At 28.0% G+C, this 25,860-nt stretch overlaps 2 protein-coding genes across 3 annotated transcripts; both read left to right on the top strand.

Moving 5' to 3' along the window:
- The first annotated feature begins 7,483 nt into the window (after window positions 1–7,483).
- Rnf146 (Ring finger protein 146) lies at window positions 7,484–11,381 on the top strand. Of its 2 annotated transcripts, XM_017906397.1 has the most exons (5): window positions 7,484–7,625; window positions 7,866–8,117; window positions 8,988–9,299; window positions 9,387–9,514; window positions 11,313–11,381. In XM_017906397.1, exons 1-5 carry the CDS (start codon window positions 7,544–7,546, stop codon window positions 11,373–11,375), a joined length of 837 nt encoding a protein of 278 aa, XP_017761886.1. In that variant the 5' UTR covers window positions 7,484–7,543; the 3' UTR covers window positions 11,376–11,381. The 2 variants fall into 2 exon arrangements, with proteins under 2 accessions (XP_017761886.1, XP_017761885.1); XM_017906396.1 differs by lacking the exon at window positions 11,313–11,381 and having other exon boundaries at window positions 8,988–9,275; window positions 9,387–9,628.
- Window positions 11,382–13,171: 1,790 nt separating this feature from the next.
- On the top strand, window positions 13,172–25,476 carry LOC108552033 (maternal protein tudor). Its single transcript, XM_017906408.1, has 13 exons — window positions 13,172–13,838; window positions 14,162–15,172; window positions 15,248–15,667; window positions 16,403–16,911; window positions 17,015–17,085; window positions 17,162–18,067; window positions 18,134–18,554; window positions 19,087–19,274; window positions 20,854–21,018; window positions 21,417–21,574; window positions 21,990–24,348; window positions 24,412–24,583; window positions 24,854–25,476. The coding sequence occupies exons 1-13, from the start codon at window positions 13,231–13,233 to the stop codon at window positions 25,345–25,347; spliced, it is 7,482 nt and encodes a 2,493-aa protein (XP_017761897.1). The 5' UTR covers window positions 13,172–13,230; the 3' UTR covers window positions 25,348–25,476.
- The last annotated feature ends 384 nt before the right edge of the window (window positions 25,477–25,860 follow it).

Here is a 25,860-nt window from a genome sequence, read left to right as displayed (position 1 = left end):
TGCCGAATGTGGGAGTGTGTGGCAGGTCGGACTGCGTAGTTATCTCTCGTGGCTTATCTCTCTCATAATCCGGTCTAGGTTTCGGATTTCCTTATATCACTTGATAGATCCATCCCTCCTCTAATAAAATCAGTGGTTCTTTTCCGAGTTTAGTGATTTCTTTTCGAACTACAGTGCCGAATGTGGGAGTGTGTGGCAGGTCGGACTGCGTAGTTATCTCTCGTGGCTTATCTCTCTCATAATCCGGTCTAGGTTTCGGATTTCCTTATATCACTTGATAGATCCATCCCTCCTCTAATAAAATCAGTGGTTCTTTTCCGAGTTTAGTGATTTCTTTTCGAACTACAGTGCCGAATGTGGGAGTGTGTGGCAGGTCGGACTGCGTAGTTATCTCTCGTGGCTTATCTCTCTCATAATCCGGTCTAGGTTTCGGATTTCCTTATATCACTTGATAGATCCATCCCTCCTCTAATAAAATCAGTGGTTCTTTTCCGAGTTTAGTGATTTCTTTTCGAACTACAGTGCCGAATGTGGGAGTGTGTGGCAGGTCGGACTGCGTAGTTATCTCTCGTGGCTTATCTCTCTCATAATCCGGTCTAGGTTTCGGATTTCCTTATATCACTTGATAGATCCATCCCTCCTCTAATAAAATCAGTGGTTCTTTTCCGAGTTTAGTGATTTCTTTTCGAACTACAGTGCCGAATGTGGGAGTGTGTGGCAGGTCGGACTGCGTAGTTATCTCTCGTGGCTTATCTCTCTCATAATCCGGTCTAGGTTTCGGATTTCCTTATATCACTTGATAGATCCATCCCTCCTCTAATAAAATCAGTGGTTCTTTTCCGAGTTTAGTGATTTCTTTTCGAACTACAGTGCCGAATGTGGGAGTGTGTGGCAGGTCGGACTGCGTAGTTATCTCTCGTGGCTTATCTCTCTCATAATCCGGTCTAGGTTTCGGATTTCCTTATATCACTTGATAGATCCATCCCTCCTCTAATAAAATCAGTGGTTCTTTTCCGAGTTTAGTGATTTCTTTTCGAACTACAGTGCCGAATGTGGGAGTGTGTGGCAGGTCGGACTGCGTAGTTATCTCTCGTGGCTTATCTCTCTCATAATCCGGTCTAGGTTTCGGATTTCCTTATATCACTTGATAGATCCATCCCTCCTCTAATAGAATCAGTGGTTCTTTTTCGATTTGTTTGATTTTTTTTCGAACTACAGTGCCGAATATGGGAGTGTGTGACAGGTCGTACTGCGTCATTATATCTCGTGGCTTATCTCTCTCATAATCCGGTTTTGGATTCGGATTTTCTTATATCACTCGATAGATCCTTCCCTCCTCTAATAGAATCAGTGGTTCTTTTTCGATTTTAGTGATTTTTTTTCGAACTACAGTGCCGAATGTGGGAGTGTGTGACAGGTCGTAATGCGTAGTTATCTCTCGTGGCTTATCTCTCTCATAATCCGGTTTTGGATTCGGATTTTCTTGTATCACTCTATAGATCCTTCCCTCCTCTAATAGAATCAGTTGTTCCTTTTCGATTTCCTTGGTTTTTTTTTCGAACTACAGTGCCGAATGTTGGAGTGTGTGGCAGGTCGTACTGCGTATTTATTTCTCGTGGCTTATCTCTCTCATAATCCGGTTTCGGATTCTGATTTTCTTATATCACTCGATAGATCCTTCCCTCCTCTAATAGAATCAGTGGTTCTTTTTCGATTTTAGTGATTTTCTTTCGAACTACAGTGCCGAATGTGGGTGTGTGTGGCACATCGTACTGCGTAGTTATCTCTCGTGGCTTATCTCTCTCATAATCCGGTCTAGGTTTCGGATTTTCTTATATCACTTGATAGATCCATCCCTCCTCTAATAGAATCAGTGGTTCTTTTGCGATTTTAGTGATTTTTTTTCGAGCCACAGTGCCGAATGTGGGAGTGTGTGGCAGGTCGTACTGCGTATTTATTTCTCGAGGCTTATCTCTCTCATAATCCGGTTTCGGATTCTGATTTTCTTATATCACTCGATAGATCCATCCCTCCTCTAATAGAATCAGTGGTTCTTTTGCGATTTTAGTGATTTTTTTTCGAGCCACAGTGCCGAATGTGGGAGTGTGTGGCAGGTCGTACTGCGTAGTTATCTCTCGTGGCTTATCTCTCTCATAATCCGGTTTCGGATTCTGATTTTCTTATATCACTCGAGAGATCCTTCCCTCCTCTAATAGAGTCAGTGGTTCTTTTTCGATTTCCTTAATTTTTTTTCGAACTACAGTGCCGAATGTGGGAGTGTGTGACAGGTCGTACTGCGTAGTTATTTCTTGTGGCTTATCTCTCCCAAAATACGATTTTGGATTCGGATTTTTATATATCACTCGCTAGATCCTTCCCTTCTCTAATAGAATTAGTGGTTTTTTTCGATTCTTTCCAGTTTCCATTTTTTTTGTCTTGTATTTCCGAAATTATGCTTTTGGATTAGGTTTGTTCTATATGTCCGCGTAGAGTGGATTTTTCTTTAACGGGATTGGATATTTTTTTTCGGTTTCCATCGTGCGTTTTTCAAAAATATTTCTGAATGTGTTCGTGGCTGTCAGATCGTGTGGCGCAATTGCCTTTTTTGGCTTTTATTCTCGAAATTGGGCTTTTGGATTCTCTTTGTTCAATATAACAGCGTAGAGTAGATTCCAGGCAATATTTTATTGTGATAAACATGCTGGTGGAACAGTAGAAAAATATTGTACTCATCATAATATGTTTCCAGCGAATGGCCATTAAATGCCAAGATTTACATTTTGTAGGGAGTTAAAATTGAAGCTGCCATACAGTTATATATGTTGTGATTTGTCTATTGGATTCTAGGTCGGCGAACCATGTGGCATACAAGATAAAAATTTTTGATGGTCAAATAAAGATTCAGAAAATGGAGATGGCTTGGGCAGACAGAAAGGAATAAAATTAATTTAGATGATGGCCTCTTTTAACAACTATATATAGAGAATACAGCGGGATTGGAAGGTATGTTGTATTTCTGATGTAAATAAGTATTAATATCTGTGGTCAAAGTCAATTGACATCGCCAATGTGTTAAATTACAGAATGGAGCTGATGTATGTAAAGAAAAGGGATAAAGTCAAATGAAGAGGAAATGCATATTGTGTCGAATCAAGAAACATGAAAGAGGTAGCATATGTATCAACAGAGAAGGATGTTTAAAATAGTTATGTGCTAAACTATCGATGTAGAATATCAAACGATGTTGTTTATGTTTATTAATGACAATGGAGCAAATACAAATATGTTTCTGTTACGAAAATGACGAGTTAAGTAATACTTAATTTCCACTACAAAAACGTTGCAAATTAATAAAATTAATAATAAAAATATAATATATAGTAATATATATTATATATTAATTACAAAATTTGGTACATAAGTATTATGACCTCCTTTATTGAACATACTTTCAAAAAATTCGATAAATGCACGATGAAAAGCATATGGAAGCATTTTTAGATGTACAATACATATTTATAAGTTATGTAAATTCATAAAATGTGTTGGAAACGCAAATTTTATCTTATTTTAGGGTGGGTTACGGGTATGAGTTATAGATGAGACCTTTTGTTAGTCAATCGTAACTACTGTTCATTTTCCTTCTAAGAAGATTTGTTTGTACGTTGGTAGTTAGTAGTTAAAATAATTATTATAAGGTAGTAAATGACATTTTTATATGAACAAATAATTGTACATGTGTAAATTACTACAAATATTATTATTACAAATTATACAAAGTATATATTTACAATAAACTATATAATAACAATTATAAAGGGTTCGAGAATTTTTAGAAAATCGGTTGATCTCGCGAATTTCTGTTTGACCTCGGTAAGGTTACCTTCGTTTTATATAGGCACCCGACAGTCACAGTACGTGTCAATTGCTCCTCGGTCATCAACGCGTAAACATCGAAACTTGAAACAGCTAAATAAAGTTATTTATTTAATTAATTTATTTATTATTCACTTTTAACTATTTATTTAATTTATTTAATTTAATTATTTATTTTCGACCTTTAATAATTTATTTGATTCATTTCTCATTTTTAATAATTTATTTAATTAATTAATTTATTATTCACTTTTAGTTATTTATTCAATTTGTTTAATTCCATTATTTATTTTTATCTTTTGACAATTTTATTTAATTTTATTATTTATTTTTAATATTTAATAATTTATTTTATTTAATTGTTTACTTTTAACTTTTAATAATTTACATTATTTAATTAAAATTATTCATTTAATTACTTCATTCTATTTTTATTTCTGATTATTTCTCTAATACTTGAATAAATATTTTCCATTTTATTTTTCTAATTTCATTGGTGTTAGTTGACATTAAATATTTTTACAATTGTTAAATTATTACTATACTTCTACTAATTCGTATACGTTCGAACGATTTTACACGCTATTCTTTTTACTCAATGCCGGTCGAGGAAGTTCGGATGTGCCGCGACATTGCGAGTGTATTGTGAAAGTGCTCCAAGAAAAGAAGAAGGAATTTCGACCAATGTTGACATCGTTATACCGACGACGTGACAAGGGATGAATACAGTGGCGCTGGTGCCAGAACGAAGGCGACAGTCTATCCACAGCTGTTGTGATACGAAGAAGAGGGCAACGTTCGGTGAGTCGCATGTTTATGATTCCTCTGGTTGCCCATCATGTCATAGGACGAATGGTCCGAAACGACACGGGTGAGTAGTTGTATTTTATTATTTCTGTAACGAGCGTACTGACCACGAGTGTTAATGTACTAATATACAATAGCACTCGTGCAATATATATTTCTATGATATATTTATCGGATCAGGCTAGGGCTTTCTTGTACATCGCGTATTAGAATCTTGGTTGAAAACATTTTTAATTTCCCTTTCAATCTCGATTGAAAACATTTTTAATCTTCCTTTCAATCTCGGTTGAAAACATTTGAAAATTTGAAGACATTGAAAACATTTTTAATTTCCCATTTGCTCCCTACTTTATATCATTATAATTTGCAAGAATTTTTTATTTTTACACAGTTGTGCAATATTACTGTGCATACTGTGCACATTGTATTCGAGAGTTCGTCGAAATCCTTTGAAATTTGATATATCACGATCGAAAATTAAAATTTTATCGCGTTTTGGCGTAAAATTGAAAACACCAAAGTGAAGAGAAATATAATATCCTATGTTGCTGCTTGCGTGCTTTTTTCCACTATTCTTGCGACTTTCAAAGCGCCATATGTAGCAGCACATGTCCCGTTTTTAAAAAATTATTTTTATCTCATTGCATAATAATCTGTTTTTATTTTTGTGTTATTATTAATTGCTCTTCTTTTGCTGCAGGTGTTAGGCACCCATTTGAAATTTACTTTGTAATTTATTTTCTAATTTATTTTATATTTGATTTTCTGTATATTTAATATTATACTCTGTATTGCTTTTTTTATGCATTTTGGAATTCATTTTGTAATTTATTTTGCGATGTAATTTATGGGATATTTAGTACTATCTTATGTACCATCCATTTTATTTTATTTTTATAATCTAGGCACGGGTCTCGATTGCGTAGCCACCTCCACGTGGTGAGACCTGGTAATTGGCATCGTTTGCCAAAGATGTATTTCCATATTCGTTTCAATAAATTTTATATACTACTTTTTGGAATTTTCGATAAGTTCATCTTTGCCAAACGATGCTAAGCTAAGAGCTACGCAGTACTCGCAGTACAATCTAGCCTCTGAAAGGCCACCTTCTGGTACCGTGGAAACTAGATTGGAATTGCGAGTACTACTTTATTTGTCCCTCCCCGCATAGATCACCGTGCAACATCGTTGGTCATCTGTGGACATATGGGTCATGACTGGACAATGTTGAACATCATGGAATGCGTGTGTTTTAGGTTCAGTTTGTTCTAGACTAATTTCCCCTAAGTCCCTTGTTCGTGGTTTTCACTGCTAACATACCGTGTTTCATTTGGAACAAAAACTACTCACATTTCCTTTTAATTCCCCTTCTCGATCGTTTTGCAAAACAAGCGATTATCCGTTCACAATCGCTTCATTTCCTTCGAATCGATGTGCGTCCGTACTTGCTCGCGTACTAACACACGGTACGCGACTGTCGAGCACTCGGTAATCTCATGTTTCGAAAGTCACACTTCCAAGTTGGTTTGTTTTCAATGTGTTTTTAGCTTCATATTTGTCCTTTCGTTCCAAGTGAGAAATACGTTTGTTTCTTACAGGATGTTGCCAATATGGTCGCCTTTGTTGTTTAGTAATTTACTTTGTATTTTATTATGTAATAATTTCGTAATGTATTCTGTATTCCTTTTTGCAATTTATTTTGATATTCATTTCGTAATGTATTTTATAATTTTGTAATATATTTTAATAAACAAAATCAGAATGCGGTTAAAAAAGAATAGAGTAGATTCGGCAGTGAAAAATTACCACATTTCTATAATTAATTCATGAACTTTTATAGTTGCATTGCAAAGCTGGAACTACAGGCAACATTCTTATGCAATTTTCGAAAACATTTGTATACTAATTAGCTTGTTATTAATAATTATTTGAAGGCGCGCGTAATTTGGTAAGAGCGACTGTCATGATTTTTCGTTAAAATATTTAATAGTGATGAAAACTATAAGTAAAATATGAACAAAAATTATATGTGAAAATAATCGCATTGCTTTCTATAAAATTCATAATTTACAACATAATTTGATACAAAAAATGATTATATTGCTTATGTTATAATGTTCAAATTAAAGAATATTAAAAGTTATTAATTGAAATAAATAATTTACAATTTTAAATATTATGGAAAATATAGATTTATTTAAAATATAATAATTAAAAAGACATTCTACTGTTGAAATTCAGAAAAATATGTTTATAATAATAACAAATTACTTAATGTTTAAATAATGTCAATTATAACATACATGTTAAATAATGTTGAAATTCGTGTTGTATAAATGTAAAATACAAAAAAATACGAAAACAATCTTGTTGGTAATTTCATCCTATTGATAATTTTATCCGATTTTCTACTACATAATGTAAAAAGGTTAATATGTATATCCATAATATCAATTTTACAAATTTCTAAATTAATAAAAATTTCTTGCACGAGTGATAATACAAATTACTTTGTCGATACTATTCAGATTTCAATGATGAGTAGGAATTTATTTAACTGTCTTACTTATTTCTTCTTACTTTTTAACGATCGCCTAAAAACTTAGAAATTAATTTTATAAGTTGTTTAAATTATGTTTACAATCGAATATATTACAATCAATACTATGAAGTGAGCAATGAATTTAAGGGGTTCTCATATTTAAGATCAACCGTACTTAGAATTCAGAACCCCTGGTATATCATAAACAACGAAGATGGCTTACGGTCGACATTCTGTTAGTTCTATTAACATGTTGTTTGTTACTGTTTACGAAATTTTTGATTTTGCTCAATGAAGAGTTAAGAATTGTATAAAATTATGGCTCAAGCGAAACTTAATTCACAAGAAGAAACAAGTAGTACACTCAACGATAAAGAGAAAGATGCTGAAGAGAAGGAAGGTATGCATTACAAGTAATTTCGAAAGTATTGTAAATAATTATCGTTTCTGTTATTATGTATAACCTATCACTAATTAACTTTGCAACGATTCAACGTTTTGCAATGACATTTAAGATATTTTATTTAATTTGACATAATCATGTTTTTTTTATACACAATTAAGAAAATCTCATATTATTTAAAGTATATTAAAAACTTACAAATGAACAAATTTATTTTACTTATGTAAATTTTGTCAGGCTCAACGACAGTATTAGAGTGTGCAGTCTGTCTTCAACCATGTATATATCCTGCAAGATTACCTTGCAATCATATATATTGTTACCTATGCGTCAAAGGTGTTGCAAATCAAAGCAAAAGGTGCCCTATGTGTCGTCAAGAGATTCCTCCTGATTTTCTTAATAGACCGCAGTTGGTGGAAGTAGACGAAACGCAAAAAGAATCAGAACATTTTGAAGAAGAATATCAATGGTTTTATGAAGGCAGAAATGGTAGAGTATCTTTCATTATATATACATCTATTTTACTTTTTAATTATAGGATGCTTTTTAAATAGAATTTGTTATATATAAATATAAGTACAAATAAATATGTTTATTATAAATAGTATCTATAAAAATATGTAAAAACAGAAGTTACAGAAGCAAATTATTAAAATAAAGTAGTATGTTATAAACTATGAACAAACATAATTTTAATATATTAAAGATTAAAAGTAAATAACTTCATTATTTGTTAAAAACATGTGATGAGGTATAGAGAAGTTTATGTCCTACCCCTTCATAGGTTGGTGGAAATATGATTCAAGGACCAGCCAGGATTTGGAGGCTATTTACAACCTAGGTAGCGCCCAATGTGAAATTTTAATTTGCGGCATACTTTATGTAGTTGACTTTAAAAATAATTGTCAGTACAGAAAACATCAACCATATTATAAACGTAATATTAAGCGTGATAGAAAAGATGCACCTTGTAAAGGTGTCTCAGGAATAAAATGACTCATAATTTTATCTTTTATACCTTTTTAAATATAATTGGCATACAGTGTTTTTGATTGTATTTATACATTATATAACCATTTATGAAACTATGTATAGTATTATGCAAAACATTATAAATTTTCATGTAAAATATTGTATGACATAAAAAGCATAAGAGTTTCTATTATTTTGTTACAAAAAGATTACAATTTAGTTTGAATGTATATTTGTAATAAAACTTCTGCATTCCAGAATATAAGTTATTTTTCTTTGTGAATACCCTAGTTAAAAGTCCATTTAGCAATTTTTTGTATAATTTTTGCTAACCTTTTTATACCATTGATGACATAACTTGTGTAATTTTAAATTACATTGTTGCAGGTTGGTGGCAATATGATCAACGTACAAGTCATGAATTAGAAACTGCATATAAGCAAGGCAAACGGAATTGTGAATTGTTAATCGCAGGATTTCTTTATATTGCTGATTTTGGTTCAATGCTTCAATTACGTAGAAATGATCCTTCTAGGCGAAGAAAAATTAAACGTGATTTGTATAATGTACCAAAAAAGGGAGTTGCAGGTTTAAGATTGAATAATCAAGACGAGGAAATCACTAGAGAAGTAAGGGGTGCAGAAAGACCAGCTAGCCCTGCAAGTGATGATATGGGTATAATTATTACTAAAACTAATTGTCTGTTGAAGTTTCAATGCTACTTGTAATAACTTTGCAATATTTGTTGGCATTGTGTGTATGAATAATATAATTTTATGTTCAAAGGCACAGGAGATGGTACAAATACTCCAGTACCTCCAAGTAATACACCACAAACACCAGCTGGTGGAACAGCAAGTGGTGATGCTACACCTCTAAATGACAGAATGGAACAAAGAGACTCTTTACATCAGGTATTAGAACAAATGCGTTCCTTAGTTCTGAGAGAACATTTATCTTCAGATACAGATGATGAATTAGAGGAAGATGAAGAAAGTGAATCACCTTCCACTCATCCTACATTATAATGACTACAAACATCTAACAATTCCTATTCATCAGATGAAGATCATTTTTAAAAAGTTTAATTTATTAAAATAAATGTGGCATCCCATTAAGTGAAAAGTATAATATAATAAACTCGTGTACATGTTCAAAACTACAGAACATTTATATATGTGATGTACTGACATGCAATCTGTACATTACTCTGTGATGCTTATTAAAAATGAAACAATTAAGTACAATTAAGTCTTTCACAACTAAATGTTCAGTGAATGATTATTTTAAATATTCTTTTGCATATTACGAATGTTCAAGCTTTATAAATATGTATATTTGTAATTTTACACTTTTTACCATCTCCTTAAGAAATGTTCTCCAGAAAAAGAAATATCATTCCATACTCCTGTACTTTAAATAACGATTCTACTTAATGCATAACTTATGTAATTTTCGTGATTATTGTAGATTATTATGAAACTCATAACTTTATGTTATTGAGAGTAATTAAGAACTTCTTAAATTTTGTTTATTTCTTAAAAGAAAACATATTGTCTTTGCACATAAAATGTACTATATTTAAAAATTTAGCAATATTTCTTTGCTTATTCGTTCAACATAACTAGCGCACTGCCGTTTTTTCGCATTTGTTATCAGTATTTCTTATATCAAGGCCTTTCAAATCGATATATATCGAAAAATAACATGATTTTCGTTCATCGACTTGTTGATAATATTGTTGAAAATAAACTCGGTATTTATTGAAAAGTCATAGCGTTTCTCGTATTTTATAATTTTACTATTGTGATAATAATTTTATTGATCATAGAGATAAAAAATTACTTTTTACCAAATTGTTTTTACAATGCTATTATTTGAAAATTTAATGTGGAAAGAGATTATAAGTAACAAAATAATTACGTAAATTTTTATCTGAATATTTTTATAAATTTCATGAATATTCAGAATTAAAAATATAGAAAGAACAGCTAACAAAAACAAGAAAAAAAAAGAATAACAATATAGTAATAAAATATAATCGTAGGTATATCATAAAAGTCTCCGATTTTCTGGTATGAATGAAAAGCGAATCTGCGTCAGACATATTTTTGTGTCATTATTCTATTACTTTTTTTACTGCATATGCGGAATTTATTAACTGCTTATACATAATGCCTTCGAAAATATCACTATATATTTTTTTAAGTAAAATAAACCGAAATTATCGTTTTAAGATAATACATTTTAAAATAAATCATTCCGCTATGCATTAAATTTCATCTAACATCAAATTTGTCTTCCAACATATACGTAAATTAGTAACTATTTTATCACTTAGCATGAAATTTCACTTAAACTTATTATTTTTTTAATGTTAAAATTTTAAAAAGAAAATAGAGAATAATTAAAAACATTTTCATTTTCCATTCTTGCAATAATTCGACAATCAGAAACTTATCATAACTTTGAAGTTGTAAAGCGTAACGAGTGATTCAAGAGTTTGCTTCCTTTTTTATTTAAAATTGATAGAATAATTGGCGCTTCGTTGTAATTTAGATTAAAAAAAGCATAGAGATGACATAGTACAAGTGTACCTTTTCCGAAACTGTGATACTTTAACTCTGTTTCACTCGTTCTTTCTTAACAAATAAAAAATTGATTGAAGTTTTTAATTGCTTTTCTCTGTTGTAATGTCACATCAACACCTAGCGGGCTCGCGTCGCAGTGCAACTCAGTCTCATCACAGGAGGAATAGATTGCCAAAACTACTGAATCGACTAATATAATCTCACGTACGTGTATTTCAGCATGTTCAAATATAAATAGCGTTTTCTTCTTAAGTAAATTATACCGATACTTTGCGATAACAAAAAATTGTTTTACAAATCTTAAAAGATAAGGATAAGATTTGTATTTCTTGATATTAGAGTTTTCTTTATTATTTCTATATTATAGCTAATTTTAAGAATTTAATTTATTGCTAGCTTATTAAGTATCTCATCTTGAATAAAAAAAAATAACTCTTTAGTGATTTTTTAGTATCAATTAATTACTACATAATATTAATTATGTCGATATTTACATAATATAATTTGTTCTGTAATTATTAGAATTGCTTTGAATAAACATTAATTTGTTTCAAAATTGCTAAAAAGATCTTAAACATTTGGTTAAAACATAAGAGAATTTTTCTTGTTTAATATAATTACAAATACCAATAAGTAATGGAAATTGATTAATATTTAAAGAAAATTTATTAATATTTAAAGAAAATTTATTAATATTTAAAGTTTAGTTCTTAATGGAGTGTACACTATAAATAAGTATAAAGAGAATTGAATATGTACTTGAAATGTTGTAATAATTGTTAATAATTAAAAATATATGCTTTTATTATATAATTGACATATTTATTTTTATTAACGCAAGAATTATAATAGATAACATTTTAGAAAATGAAAAATTTATTTTCTGATAACAGTGAATGTTTTATCGTATTATAATATTTTATTTAAAGATGTAAAAATTAAAATACTACTTGAATTACTATTTTCCATAAAATTATTTTTTGTCATAACATAAACATATAACAAAATATAGTTAATTAGTAAATTATTTTTAATCAAGTTTAGTTAGTATCATTAAAAAATAAATAAAAATATTTATATAGATTTAAATAAAATTTTAATAGGATAATTTTTAGTTGTCGAATATAATATTACTATTGTATAAGAATATAATATAACTATACGTACTATATATTATCAAATTATATTGAATATGCTTAAAAAGATATTTAATTAAAATTCATTAATATCTTCCTTTGCTAATATTAAATAGAATGTATTTTTTATGACATATAAATTAAATTTCCGCGCCACTCAATCATGTCAAAATTATGATCAAAGTGACTTCCATGTGAGTGATAAAAAGCCGGTCAACCGTCAGATTCTGATGTTATTTACGAAAGAGAATTCTTATGATAGATCTACTAGTTTATTAACATCTAATGAAATGGATTAGAAGAAATGTATTTGATACCTGTTTCATAAGGTTTGTATTACTTCTAGTTGCAATGTTGACATACATTTTTTTATACGCAGTATCATATGAAGAATATCGGTTTTAGGTATGTATGTATGTACGTTTGCATCTAATAAATGTAGCGTATATATTTAATTTTATAAATAAATCAAACAATAACATTTATTAAACAAATTTTCACGAAAATTTTTATTGCAAATACGTTACACTATATTCATATGAGCAAATTGTAAAATAACTTTTATTAATAAAGTATGAAAGAGTTACGTGATATCTTGCGATGTAGTATAATAAAAATAAAACAATTTGTTTATATCGACAATTATTAAAATAATATATGTAATAAATCGTATAATAAAAAAAAGAAGGTATAAAGATAGAAAGAATCGTAATCGTATGATCTTCCGGTCGCATTATTTGATAAATCACGGTTAAGGTGGCCCAGTTTTAGTTAACGGTTAGGGTTGAATAAAAATACTTTCGCCGTATCTAATAGAAGCTTGGTATTTCAGATTACAAGTTCATCTATGTAGTCAAATAAAAATTAGTGCATCATTTAAGAAGATATACATTATATAACACAATGAGTATACAACAAAGCACAGAGCTGATTATTTTTGTGACCCATGTCGAAGCAGAGGATTCATTCCTGAAAATCTGGGGTCAAGTTGATAAAAATTCTGCAACATGTGTAGAACGCATGATTTTACCACTGGTTGAACAATTTGCCAGAAGTCAAGGTTGTGTTGGACCTCAATCAACCAATTTACACATAAATTCTCTTTGCTGTGCTAGATTTCAAAATGAAGGATATTATCGAGCAAAAGTAATTAATATACGTGCTGATGGTATGGTAGTTTTACAATTCATTGACTATGGTAATATTGAAGTGTTACCGCCTCAAGAAATACATTTACTTGAGAATATACCTGGTTCGGAATCTTTGCAATCGTTTCCACCAGTGGCATTTGATTTTACATTAATGCATGTATTACCTGTAAATGGGGCTTGGGAAAATAAAATAATTGAATCGATTAAAAAGACTTTATGGTATAATGAATATAAAATCTTAATTCATACTGTGGGTAATAATCATCGTTTTATTAAACTTTGGTATAATAACGAAGACTTCAGTGAATTGTTGATTAAAAAACATATGGCGATTAGAGCAACATTACAAGAAATGTTTAGGTACTTATTTTATTATATTTTAATATTTACAAATATTTTATTCAGCCTACAAATTTACAAATTTTATTATTTTTGTAGTTATTATTCATAATCTTATGGCTATAAGTTTAATGTATTACGTTACTTATAAAATATATTAAAAGTACTGATCAATATTTTCATAATTACATAATGTATTTATTAATGTAGTAAATCAAGTTTGTCAGTGTAATCTTAAAGTAATAATAATAATAAAAATAAAAAGTAAATGTATTTACTTTTTATTTATTTTAACAGAATATTATAATTATAATTTTTATTAAAACTCTTATACATCTTTATAGGCCAAAGTGTGTACAACAATCCCAAGTATTAATGTACCAACAACCAAGCAAACGTGTTATTGGTAATTGTACTACAATGACATCAATGTCAAATACAAATCCACTACATTGTGATGGAAATGAAGTACATGGATTTCAACAAAGTGTTCCTTTATGTTGTGCTGTTCAACAAAAACACATGATGCAAACTTCTGTTCAAGAAGCTCTGGTGTTTAAATCTCGTGTTTTGGATGTACCATCAAAACATGATGTATATGTTTCATTTGTAGAAGATGGTCCACATAAGTTTTCTGTACAACTTCGAAGTACTTCTCAAATATTGAGTACACTCATGAGAGATATTAATAGTCATCCTATAGAACCATTACAGGAACCTCCTTTACCTGGATCAGTGTGTCTAGGTCGTTACACACAAGATAAAGTTTTATGTAGAGCTGTTGTAATGTCTGTTATGGAAAATAAGTGTAAACTTTATTATGTGGATTTTGGGCATACAGAAGTTTTACCATATACAGATATTTTCCAATTACCACCACATTTCATTAATCCTAGAGTACTTTCTATTAGATTTACACTAAGTGGAGTACATGAATTAAATGTTACAAATAAAATGAAAGAATATTTTAAACAAATAGTATCAGGAAAACTATTGGTTTTACATGTTCGTCCTCCAGAAGGACCACCTTTAGTACAATATGGAGATTTATATGATGATGGAAAAAATATAAAAGACATTCTTAGACAAGCATTTCCAACTCCAGTTGTAGTGACATCTATAAATTCATCTTTTACATACCAAGAACCAAAAAATTTACCAAAAGGTGTAGAAGAAATTGTACATGTTTCATTTGTAGAATCTTGTAGAAAATTTTTCGTACAATTGGAAAGTAATATTAAGTCTCTTGAATTAATAATGAATAATTTAGCAGACTTTTGTAAAACTGCACCAACTTTAAGCCTAACTCAGATGAAGATTGGTCTTCCTTGTGCTGCTTTATATGATAATCAGTGGTTAGTTGCATATATAATAATTTGTATTAATGTATATACTTCATATATTGTACATGTTACTTATATAATTATTAGGTATAGAGCACAGATCCTGAGTATAAATGGAGATAATATAAAAGTTTTATATGTTGATTATGGTAACGAAGAAACTGTATCTTTAATGTCTCTTCGATTGATTCATGATGACTTGGTTAAAAAATTACAAGCTCAAGCTATACAATGTACTTTAAATGGTTGGGAACTGTTGCCATGTACACAAGAAGTTCATAATCAGTTTGAGTTATTGATTTTAGAGAAACGTTTACGTATAAGAGTTTTAGACATAAACTTAGATGGCACAGTGGTAGATTTATATGAACCAGATCAAAATGAGAATATTAAATCTCAGATGTTGCATATAATTGGAAGTGAAAAAAAAATAATAAGTGAGCCATTAAATTATCAAGATGTGGAGAGTCAACATTCTCGTAAAATGATTTCAAAAATTAATGAAAGGTATCCAATTCTTTTATATATAATAATATATATATATATTTACATAACAACTTTACTTTAAAAAACTTATTATTTTTATAAACATATTTTAAATAAATTAAGCTATGATTTACTGCATCACAGGTCTTATGTAAAACTACAAATGAATTCGATTCAACAATGGAAAAACAAAATAAATATAGAAGCCACATGGTAAAATGTTTAATAGAAAAATTAAGCTTTTCAATCTTTTAAATATTAAAATAATTATTTTGAAAGAAAATAATATAGTTTTATACTATTTTTTAAGTTTAATTATTTATTTAAATTTTTGATTATTTAATTTGCCAAAATGCAGTTTTGTTTACAAAGCTTTAATATCTAATTTCTTATGAATAAATTCCTTAACCATATATTATTATGCAAATTTTATTCTATCCATATGTTATTATGCAAATTAGTTTAGTATATATTTAGATTCAAGGAATTCAATCTTATTATTTTTTATTATATAAAGTTTATCATACTAAAACTGTTCATAATGTTTATTTATTAAGAAATTAATAATGTTATTATTATTTATGATTACTAACTGTAATTCGAATAACAATATTAGTGTATTTATATATATTATTTTTATTTTATGCGAAAAGAATAACAGTAGTTGATCAGTTGTACTTAAAGTTGTAGGAAAAATATTCATTTATTTTTAACATTTTATTATTTTCCATTTTTAAAATTATATTTATGTTTTAGTGAGAATACAAATAAGTGGCATAATAAAAATCAACCAGACTCATGGCACCGGACACAGAATAGTAATATTATGCAAGAAAGAAATAAGTTTAAAGCTTGGAAAGATGAATCAAATGAAGGAAAAATACACGAAAATAGGAGTGAAAAAACTAATTTTCATCGTAATGATTCACGAAGTGAAAGATATAATAGAGATGACTTTTCCAACAATAGGAGCACAAAGGATAAATGGAATAATAGACACGAATATAATGATTCATTTAAAAGTGGAAAGGGTACTAGAGGTGGTAGAAGTAGAACATCAGGGTATACATTTAAAAGTCACCCTTCTGATAAAAGTTGGAGTGATAAAGATTCAGATACATCATCTAGAGGTAGTAACAAACGTGGGAGAGGTAGTGCTACTCGTGGTGGTTATTCCAGACGGGAAGGAATTTCTGGAAGAATGCAAAGTAACAAATTTAATGATAAAAATAGTAATGGCAGTTTTAAAAGTGGAAGAATGAATAGTAAGTTATTCTAGAATAGTGCTAAAATAAAATTTGTTACATGAAAAATATTTTGTTTATATTTGTGTTTGACATATTTTAAAAATATGTTAATTATTAATAGGTGACCCTTATCGTGGTAGTAACAGATTTAAAGAAAGAAAAGAACAAGGATATAGACTTACACAAAATAAGGTAAAGTATATCATCTTATTCTCATATTTGTACTTTAATTCTCAATTTATAATTGTTAAATTATTTTTCATTTTAGTTAAACGTCATTAATTATACTTCTGATGGAGAAGAACGAAAATATAATTCTATAAAAAATAAAAGTGAATTTCATATGCCACCTCCGAACATAACTATTGGAACTACAAAAACTTGTGAAGTAGTTTTTACAAATAATATCTGTGACTTTTTTGTACAGTTAAGTTCTGATTATACTGCCTTAGATTCTGTAATGGAAAACATTGCATCAATATATGAGAATGGGGGAGAGTTAGTAAAAGAATCTGATGTATTATGTGGACTATACTGCATTGCTCAATATTCAGAAGACCTTAAATGGTATAGAGCCATAATCAAATCTATTGAAAAAAACAGCGCAACCGTACAATTTGTAGATTATGGAAATACGGAAACAGTTAATTTTGATAAAATTAAATCTATACAACAAGAATTTTTGAAACTTCCTATACAAGCTGTACATTGTAAACTATTTGGTGTAAAAGATGAGAATTCTGATAAAGATAAAATAAAAGAGTTTGAAAATGCAGTTACTGGTAAACCATTAGAAGCAGAATTTATAAGTGAAGAAAATGGTATATACAGCGTCTTATTAAAAGATTTTAATAATTGTCCAATAAACACTTTTATAAATCAAGAATTTTGTGAAGATATCGATTTATTAAAAGCTAAAGAAGATATAATGTCTAACAGGATAATTATTGGTAATATGAAACAATTTAGTGAACCTGATTATGTATCTTTAGATACTAGATGGACTACTGTTCTATATGCATCTGAAATTAAAAAAGATGTGATTGTCACATGGTTTACTAATCCCAATAATTTTTATTGTCAAATACTTGATAATGAAAATGAATTTAGAACTATGATGAATGAAATTCAAAAGATTTATGTTGGCAGAGAACCAGTTTCACACATATTACAGGTAACAGTCAGATTTAAATGATTATAGATAAGTTTCTTTACATCAAATAACATGTTATACTTTTAGGTTGGATCTCCTGTAATAGCAATATTCTCTGATGATGGAGCTCTTTATCGTGCAGAAATTATTGAATTAAATAAATTAAATGGTCATCTTATTCAATATATAGATTTTGGAAACAGTGCTATAGTTGATCCCCAAAAAATTTATCCAGTAGAAAAGAAATTAATATGCCTTCCTAAACAAGCTGTTCAGTGTTCTTTGTTAAATATTGTTCCATTGGATGGTTTTAGTTGGTCTCAAACAAATACGGAAGTAATTGATAATTGTTTTAATGCTGACAGCTATAAGTGTATTTTTCATGATGTGAAAGATGATAAATATTTAATATCGTTAATTAATAATGAAAACAATGTGGCTAATATGTTAGTTGAACAAAATCTTGCATCATTCAATTCAGAAACTAAATCAAGTTCTACTGTTGAAGGTAACATAAATTTTTATAATTTTAAATAGTTTTAAATATTCTTTTTCTATAAAGTAATACTAAATAAATTTCTTTGTAAAAGTAGATAAAAAAGATTCAATAAATTTTATCTTTTGTAATATAATTTTAAAAATACAGTATAATTATATCACTTCATTTTATAAATCAGGCTTTTTATAATTTTATGTTCGAATATAATTACCAGAACTAAAAAAATTATACATAGAGTAAGTAACTTGATGTAGTATTTAATTTGTGTTAGTAATCAAAATGTTGATTATAAATGTAAAAGACTTACTAAAAATATAATTGTTATTTAATTTGTTTCCTTTATAAATTTTTTTAATTATGCTTAGGAAAAAAAATATAGAAAATGTTGATTTCTAAAAGTACATTGTATTAAATAATTAAGTAATTATGTTTTGTCAATAAAAATATAATATAAATATAAAGAAATTATTCAAGATAATATAATTAATTTCAATTATCAAGAAACGTGTAATAAATATAATAAATTTGATTTTACTTTCAGGCAGTAACATCACAACATCACCAATTACATGTGATATAGAACGAGTGGACATAAATCTTTTACATGGTCAGGCACTTAGAGTAAAAGTTTCAAGTGTTGAAAATACAACAAAATTCTATATTCAACTTCCTTCAGCTACTGAATGTGAAAATATAATTAATATGTACATGGCTGACAAAAAACCTGAGGTATGTTTTACACAGATTATATTTAATTATGTTATTAAATAGAAATATATTCATATTATTCATGAGTATACTTGCAGTATAATATAATAGCTACATAGGCTTAATTTTATATTTGATGCATGAAAGTTAATGATATATAAAAATTTCTGCTTTATAAATTATATGATTTAAAATTAATAAAAACAAATGAAATAGTTATTGTTTGTTAATGAGCAATATCATTTTTAAATACAATTTGTAAGATATTAAATATTACAATTTAAAAAACATTTTTTTCTGAATATTACCATTTTAAAATTAATATAATATGATTATAGCATTAAAATATAAATTCTATATATTTTGTTTTATATATTATAGAATATGTTAGTATTGATATGATTACTGTTATTAATTTATCTCATTATAAAAAAGATAAAATAAATAAATTCATAACTTGAAATAATATTTCAGTTTAATTACTATTGCAAGTATTTTTTTTCTATTATATATTTCTGATATTATACTATAGATAGTAAAAAATTACGGTAACAAACTAATTCTTTAACTAACAGAAGTTGTTATATAGAAGCTGTATGCAGTTGAAATAATAATCTGTTACTAATCTTCATTATTCTAATCATATGTTTCTGGCATTCCATTGCACGATGTATGGTATTAATAACTTAATTAGTAAAATATGTCTTCCCTGTGCTGTACTGACTTTTCTCTTACCAAGTTGTGTTAAGTACATTTAATATATTTTTGTATATTCATCATAAACTATAATATCCCTGCCATTTTGCATTTTGACTTGTAAAGTTTGACTTCTAAATGAAATCTATTGCGTGAAGATAATAAGAGGTAAGTTTATATATTTTGCATAGTACTATAGTTTATAGTATTATGCTATATATGTTATATTCAGTATTTAGTATTACAATATTTATATTAAAATAAATACATGAAATAGTGTTAAGCATATTAATAATAAATAAATACAAAATTTGTTTTTAAATTTCCAAATTTTTCACAAAATTCTATTCTAAATATTATAGAAATTTAATTATTGTCTTTTAAAATATTGTATCCATTAAAATTTGTTTACAAAAATATATATTTAAATATCTTATAACTTTTATATTTTTATTTTAAATGATAAGTTACATATGTTTTTATTATTACTTTTATCACTATGTATTTACTTATATTTTATGTTCATAACTTATTTATTAATAGATATATATACATACTTTACTTTACATTACTTTATGTTATATCTAACATTGCATGCTTTAAATTTTTCATTTTTTATATTGAACATACATTACGTAATTCTTATAATTTATAACATTTTGATACTAATCAATATAAAATTATTTCAATGATTTGTACTTATTTATTTGTACTTAAATTTTTAATTTTTATAAACATGTTTATCTAGAAAGTAATTACTGGTCATAAAATTTGTATTAAAATTCATTAAAACATAATATGAAAGTAATATGATGTAAATTTAAAAAATTAAACTTTCTTATTTATGATTATGTGTAAAAATTTAAATGAATAATATTGGTAAGGATAAGTATGGCAATGGCAGGTGATGCAACGATTATCGACCCATGAGATATGCCTAGGCACAGGTTGTTTGGTTTATTCAAACGGAATTTGGAGGCGAGCGGTAATCAGTAACCATTCACAGTCCACAGGCTTTGATGTAAAATTCATTGATACTGGAGCATATGATGAAATTCTTTCAGATAGTGTGAGTTTTTTAAAAAAAAAAAAAAACGAGATCAATCTAAATGCTAGATTTACTTTGTATATATATAATGTAATATTATCGCTAGGAGTAGAAAGTTATTTAATACCATACTTGCTGCATTGAAGAATGTTAATGCAATGGTGAAATTCATTTTAGTGAATTAAATATTTGTAGAAAATTACATTTTTTATATTCTTATTAAAATTACAAATTCCTTACTTATAAATCTATAAACTAATATTGTATTGCTTGACATTAAGCAAAGCGCTTAATTAAAAATTTTAAATATTCAATATAATACATTGTTGATTATAATAAAAATACCCTTTTACTATTTGCTTTTATTTCATTTTTACTCAATAAAAATTTTCAATTACTAATATAATTTATTAATTTAGGTATTAGCTTTACCAGGAGAACTTTCAGTAATGCAGAATCAGGCAGTTGAATGTTCTCTTATAAATGCTACATCTATTTCTGAAACAGATATTACATTAAAAGAACTTATTGAGGGAAAAGAAATAATTATATATGTGGATGAAATTGATAATAACAGGTAAATATCTTTAGTTTATTTATGGATTGTTATTAAAATATTTTTCTAAAATATATTATTCAGTGTTGTTTTTAAAATTTGAACAAATTGGTAATATGAATATAGAAATATGCATAAGTAATTGGAAAATGAGTTTATTTGTGGTCATTTAATCCAGATATTTGTCTTTTTTTTTTTTCTTTTTAATTTATATCAGCTTAAATTTTCATTGGTAAATGCCTTATTTGTCAGTGATGTACATTTCACTGTTTATGCAAGTTAATGAATATTAATAGAGTTAATACTCTATAATTTTAATATTAAAAAACTAGGTTCATTTAATAAAGTAGTATTGCAATGTGATTAGTGAACTACCTTATAACAATTGTGATCGGAATTGTTTTTATTTGCATAAAATATGTTTTGATTTTTTCAGGCTTATTGTAAAATTATTTGATTTAAATGGTAATAAAATAAAGATTTCTGAAGATTCAGATGAAAAGATATCACCAGTATGTCCAATGCCTATTCTAAGTTCTACTCATAAAGTAACAGTATCATATGCAGATCATTCTGGTAGTATTTGGTTACAACGTAATACAGAATATTCTATGGACAAAAATTTAATGGAAGCACTTGATCAGTATTATTCTACTAATGGAAAATTATTGGAACCAAAAATGGATCTTTTATGCGCTGTTAAAAGTGTAGATGGCCATTGGTATCGAGCTAAGATCATAAAATATACTGAAACTGGAATCTATGTGAATTTCATTGATTATGGTAATAATGAAGAAGTTACTTCTAATGTATTAATGGCTTTAGATTCATATTTTTATACAACACATCAGTTGGCTATTAATGTATCGCTATCAGTAATGCTTAATGGTACAGTATCTGAACAATTAAATATACTACAAAATTATTTATCAAATAAAAAACTTACTGCAGTTTTTCATAATATAAATAAGAAATGGGTAGTGGAATTAATATATGATGGAGAAAAAATTAGTGATAAATTCCGGTCTCTTAATTTAACATCACAACAAGAAATATCTGGAGTGAAGAAACCTCAGATTCATAATATGATAGTGGGTTGTAAATACAATGTATATGTATCTCACGTAGATTCACCTAGTCAATTCTGGCTCCAATGTGTGGATGATGCCACAGACCTTTCTAATAAACAAAAAGAATTGCAAGTTCAGGCCCCTACATTTTCAGAAATAAATGGAATATTAGAAGAAGGAAGTTTATGTGTTGCTGTGTACACTATAGATAATTTATGGTATAGAGCACAAGTACTTGATGCTGACGAAGATATCACGACTGTTCGATTTATCGATTACGGAAATACGGATGTTATTGACAATAAATCTGGAAATATTCGACAAATACCAGATTCCTGGAAAGAAATACCAGAATATGCAATTAAATGCAGATTAGATGTTATTCCTGTAGACTCAGAAGATTGGAATGTTATAACTTCTAAAACATTTGAAAATTTAGTAACACCTATCGAGTCTTTACAAGCTATGGTAATAGCAAATAGTGTCCCAAAACGAATAGATTTGTTAATAAATGACATAAGTATTAGTGAAACATTAGTTGAAGAACATCATGCTGTAAAGGTTCATACAGAAGAGGAATTAATAGATGAAATAATTGATCTTGAATTGGATCCTCATTCTGCTTTTGTGAGTCACATTAATTCCCCAAATGAGTTTTGGGTTCAAGAAGAAAAATCTGTTAGTGATTTGGAAATTATGACTGACAGATTTATTATAGCACATATGTTTCCTAAAGTTGATGAAATTAAAGAAAACTTATTATGTGTTGCTAAGTATCCTGAAGATGAATGTTGGTATAGAGCACGTGTTATATCACACAATAATAATGCTACACGAGTCATATATATTGACTATGGAAATTCAGCTACCTCAACTGAAATACGTGCTATACCAGCAGATCTTGCAGATATACCTCCTTTATCAAGAAAATGTCGCTTAGCTATGCCAGAAGGTATTATGGAATGGTCTGAAAAGGCTTGTGAAGAATTCATAGCATTAGCAGCTGATGGAGCAACTATATTTTTATTAGATGTAATCAAAGAAGATGAAACATCATTAGTGAAATTGACATTAAACGATAAAAATGTAACAGACATACTTGCAAATTTTTGTAAACATTACTCGCCAATCATAGAGGAACGATTACCACCTTTGGGTGAAGAAAATTCACCAAATGTATTTATTAGTCGTGTTAATTCACCTGATGAATTCTGGATTCAAACTGAAAACAGTAACACAGATTTAAATATGATGTTAGATAGATTACAGGCAGCACCTAGTTTTCTTCCATTAAGTACATTTGAAATTGGAATTATTTGTGCTGCAAATTATTTAGGAGATGGTCAGTGGTACAGGGCAAAAATTCTTTCACATTCTGAAAATGGTACTGAAGTTCTATATATAGATTATGGCAATACAGCAATTACAAATGAAACCCGAATGTTACCAGTAGATATTATAAATATTCCACCCTTATCGAAACGTTGTGCTCTGAAAAAACCAGATACTATAAATTGTTGGTCTGCAGATGCTTGTAAAACGTTTGAAGATCTTGCTGCATGTGGAGAAACAATGTTCCAATTTGAAATTCTTGATGATACCAGTGATCCTGTTTATGTTAAATTAAGTTTTAATGGAAGCGATGTCATTGATATCTTAATACCATTTTCTGAAAATATATCTGAAGATGCTACAATAAAAGAAGACTTGTGCAAAAATAAAAATGTTAATAATGAAAATTATGAAGAAACTATAAAAAATCCAAATGTAGATGAAGCAAGGAAGAAGGAAGACATTGATGTAAATGAATTTCAAGAAGATATTGGGAGACAAAATCAAGAAATGAAAGAAAATGTAAATGATTCGCATGTGAATATTAACTCTATCGTAGAACTTACTGTAGATGAAATAGTTCAGAATATGAAAATGGATGAACCAGAAGGAGATGAAGATACATTTAGTAATCATAATAATACTATGTCCTGTAACAAAAATGACATAGACAAAGTAACAGAAAATTTAGAACTTTTAAAAACGCAAACTGAAATACAGATATGTAAAGACGAAAATGAAATACAAGATATTAAAATTGATATAGAAAATAATAAAAGTCATAATGAAACTACAAATGAAGAAGTTTTATCAAGTATAACAGGAAAGATGATATTAGATACAGTTTCAAACTCGTCAGATACTGAAAACAAATTAGAAAACTTTGAAGAAGGTCAAGATAATATAATAACTACAAAAGTATCTAATAATGAAATTGAAATATGTGAACCAAACATAAATATTCAGTATCACGAAAGTTCTAAAGATGGGGACACATTAAAATTAGAGAAATTTGCAGGCAAACAAATTGGAGAAGCACTAGAAAAAACTGAAACAAGTAATATTTCTACAAGTGTTTTAAAAGATGAGAATAACATTTTAACCACTGATAGAACAGAAAAATATGATACTGAAGACTGTACAATACAAAACAATAATGAAGTAAATATTAATACAATAGATTTTAAAGATTGTTCCAAAATAAAAGATATAAATGGAAAGAATGTGTCTTCAGATTTACAATTTACAGAAATAACAAACACTGAATGTATGATTAATGACCAGCAAGATAAAGAATCACTAGTTCATGTGACAGTTTCTGAAAAGATTAGTGATAGCAATGACATAGACAATTCTTTACAGCTCGAGAGTGCTCCTACAACATCAGAATAATTGTACAAAGACTGACTTTGTATTTGAATATTATTTTTAAATGTTTCTAAAATTACATTTTTAATAGTTAATTTAGAAATGTTTTATTATATGAATATCTTGCTTGTAAAAGTATAAAAATTCTTATAAATGCACGGAAAAAATGAACTGTGCTTTTGTTAAAAACAACATTCAGTAAAAGACAACATTCCCAAATGTATACTGCAGCTTTAAATGTAAAAAACTGAACTATAAAACATTATCTTTATTTTTATGTTATTATTTTATCTTTTTATAAAAGATAATTAAAAGAAACATAATTAAGGACAGTAGTTTATATTATTTGACTATGTACTATATTAAACAAATTTTGTTATATTATCTTAAAAGAAACTATTATACAAACGAAATATTGGAATATTAGAATACAATATAATTACACTATGATTTTTTAAAATCACAAGCATAATTTTTCTGGTGCTTTGCCAAAGAATAAGAAAGAATATACTGGATCTATGATAATTCAAAACTGTT

The sequence above is a fragment of the Eufriesea mexicana genome, unplaced genomic scaffold (genome assembly GCF_001483705.2).
Source record: "Eufriesea mexicana isolate 0111107269 unplaced genomic scaffold, ASM148370v2 scaffold5379, whole genome shotgun sequence".
NCBI classification, from domain to species: Eukaryota; Metazoa; Arthropoda; class Insecta; order Hymenoptera; family Apidae; genus Eufriesea; species Eufriesea mexicana.
This window is presented reverse-complemented; position numbering and strand designations above follow the sequence as displayed.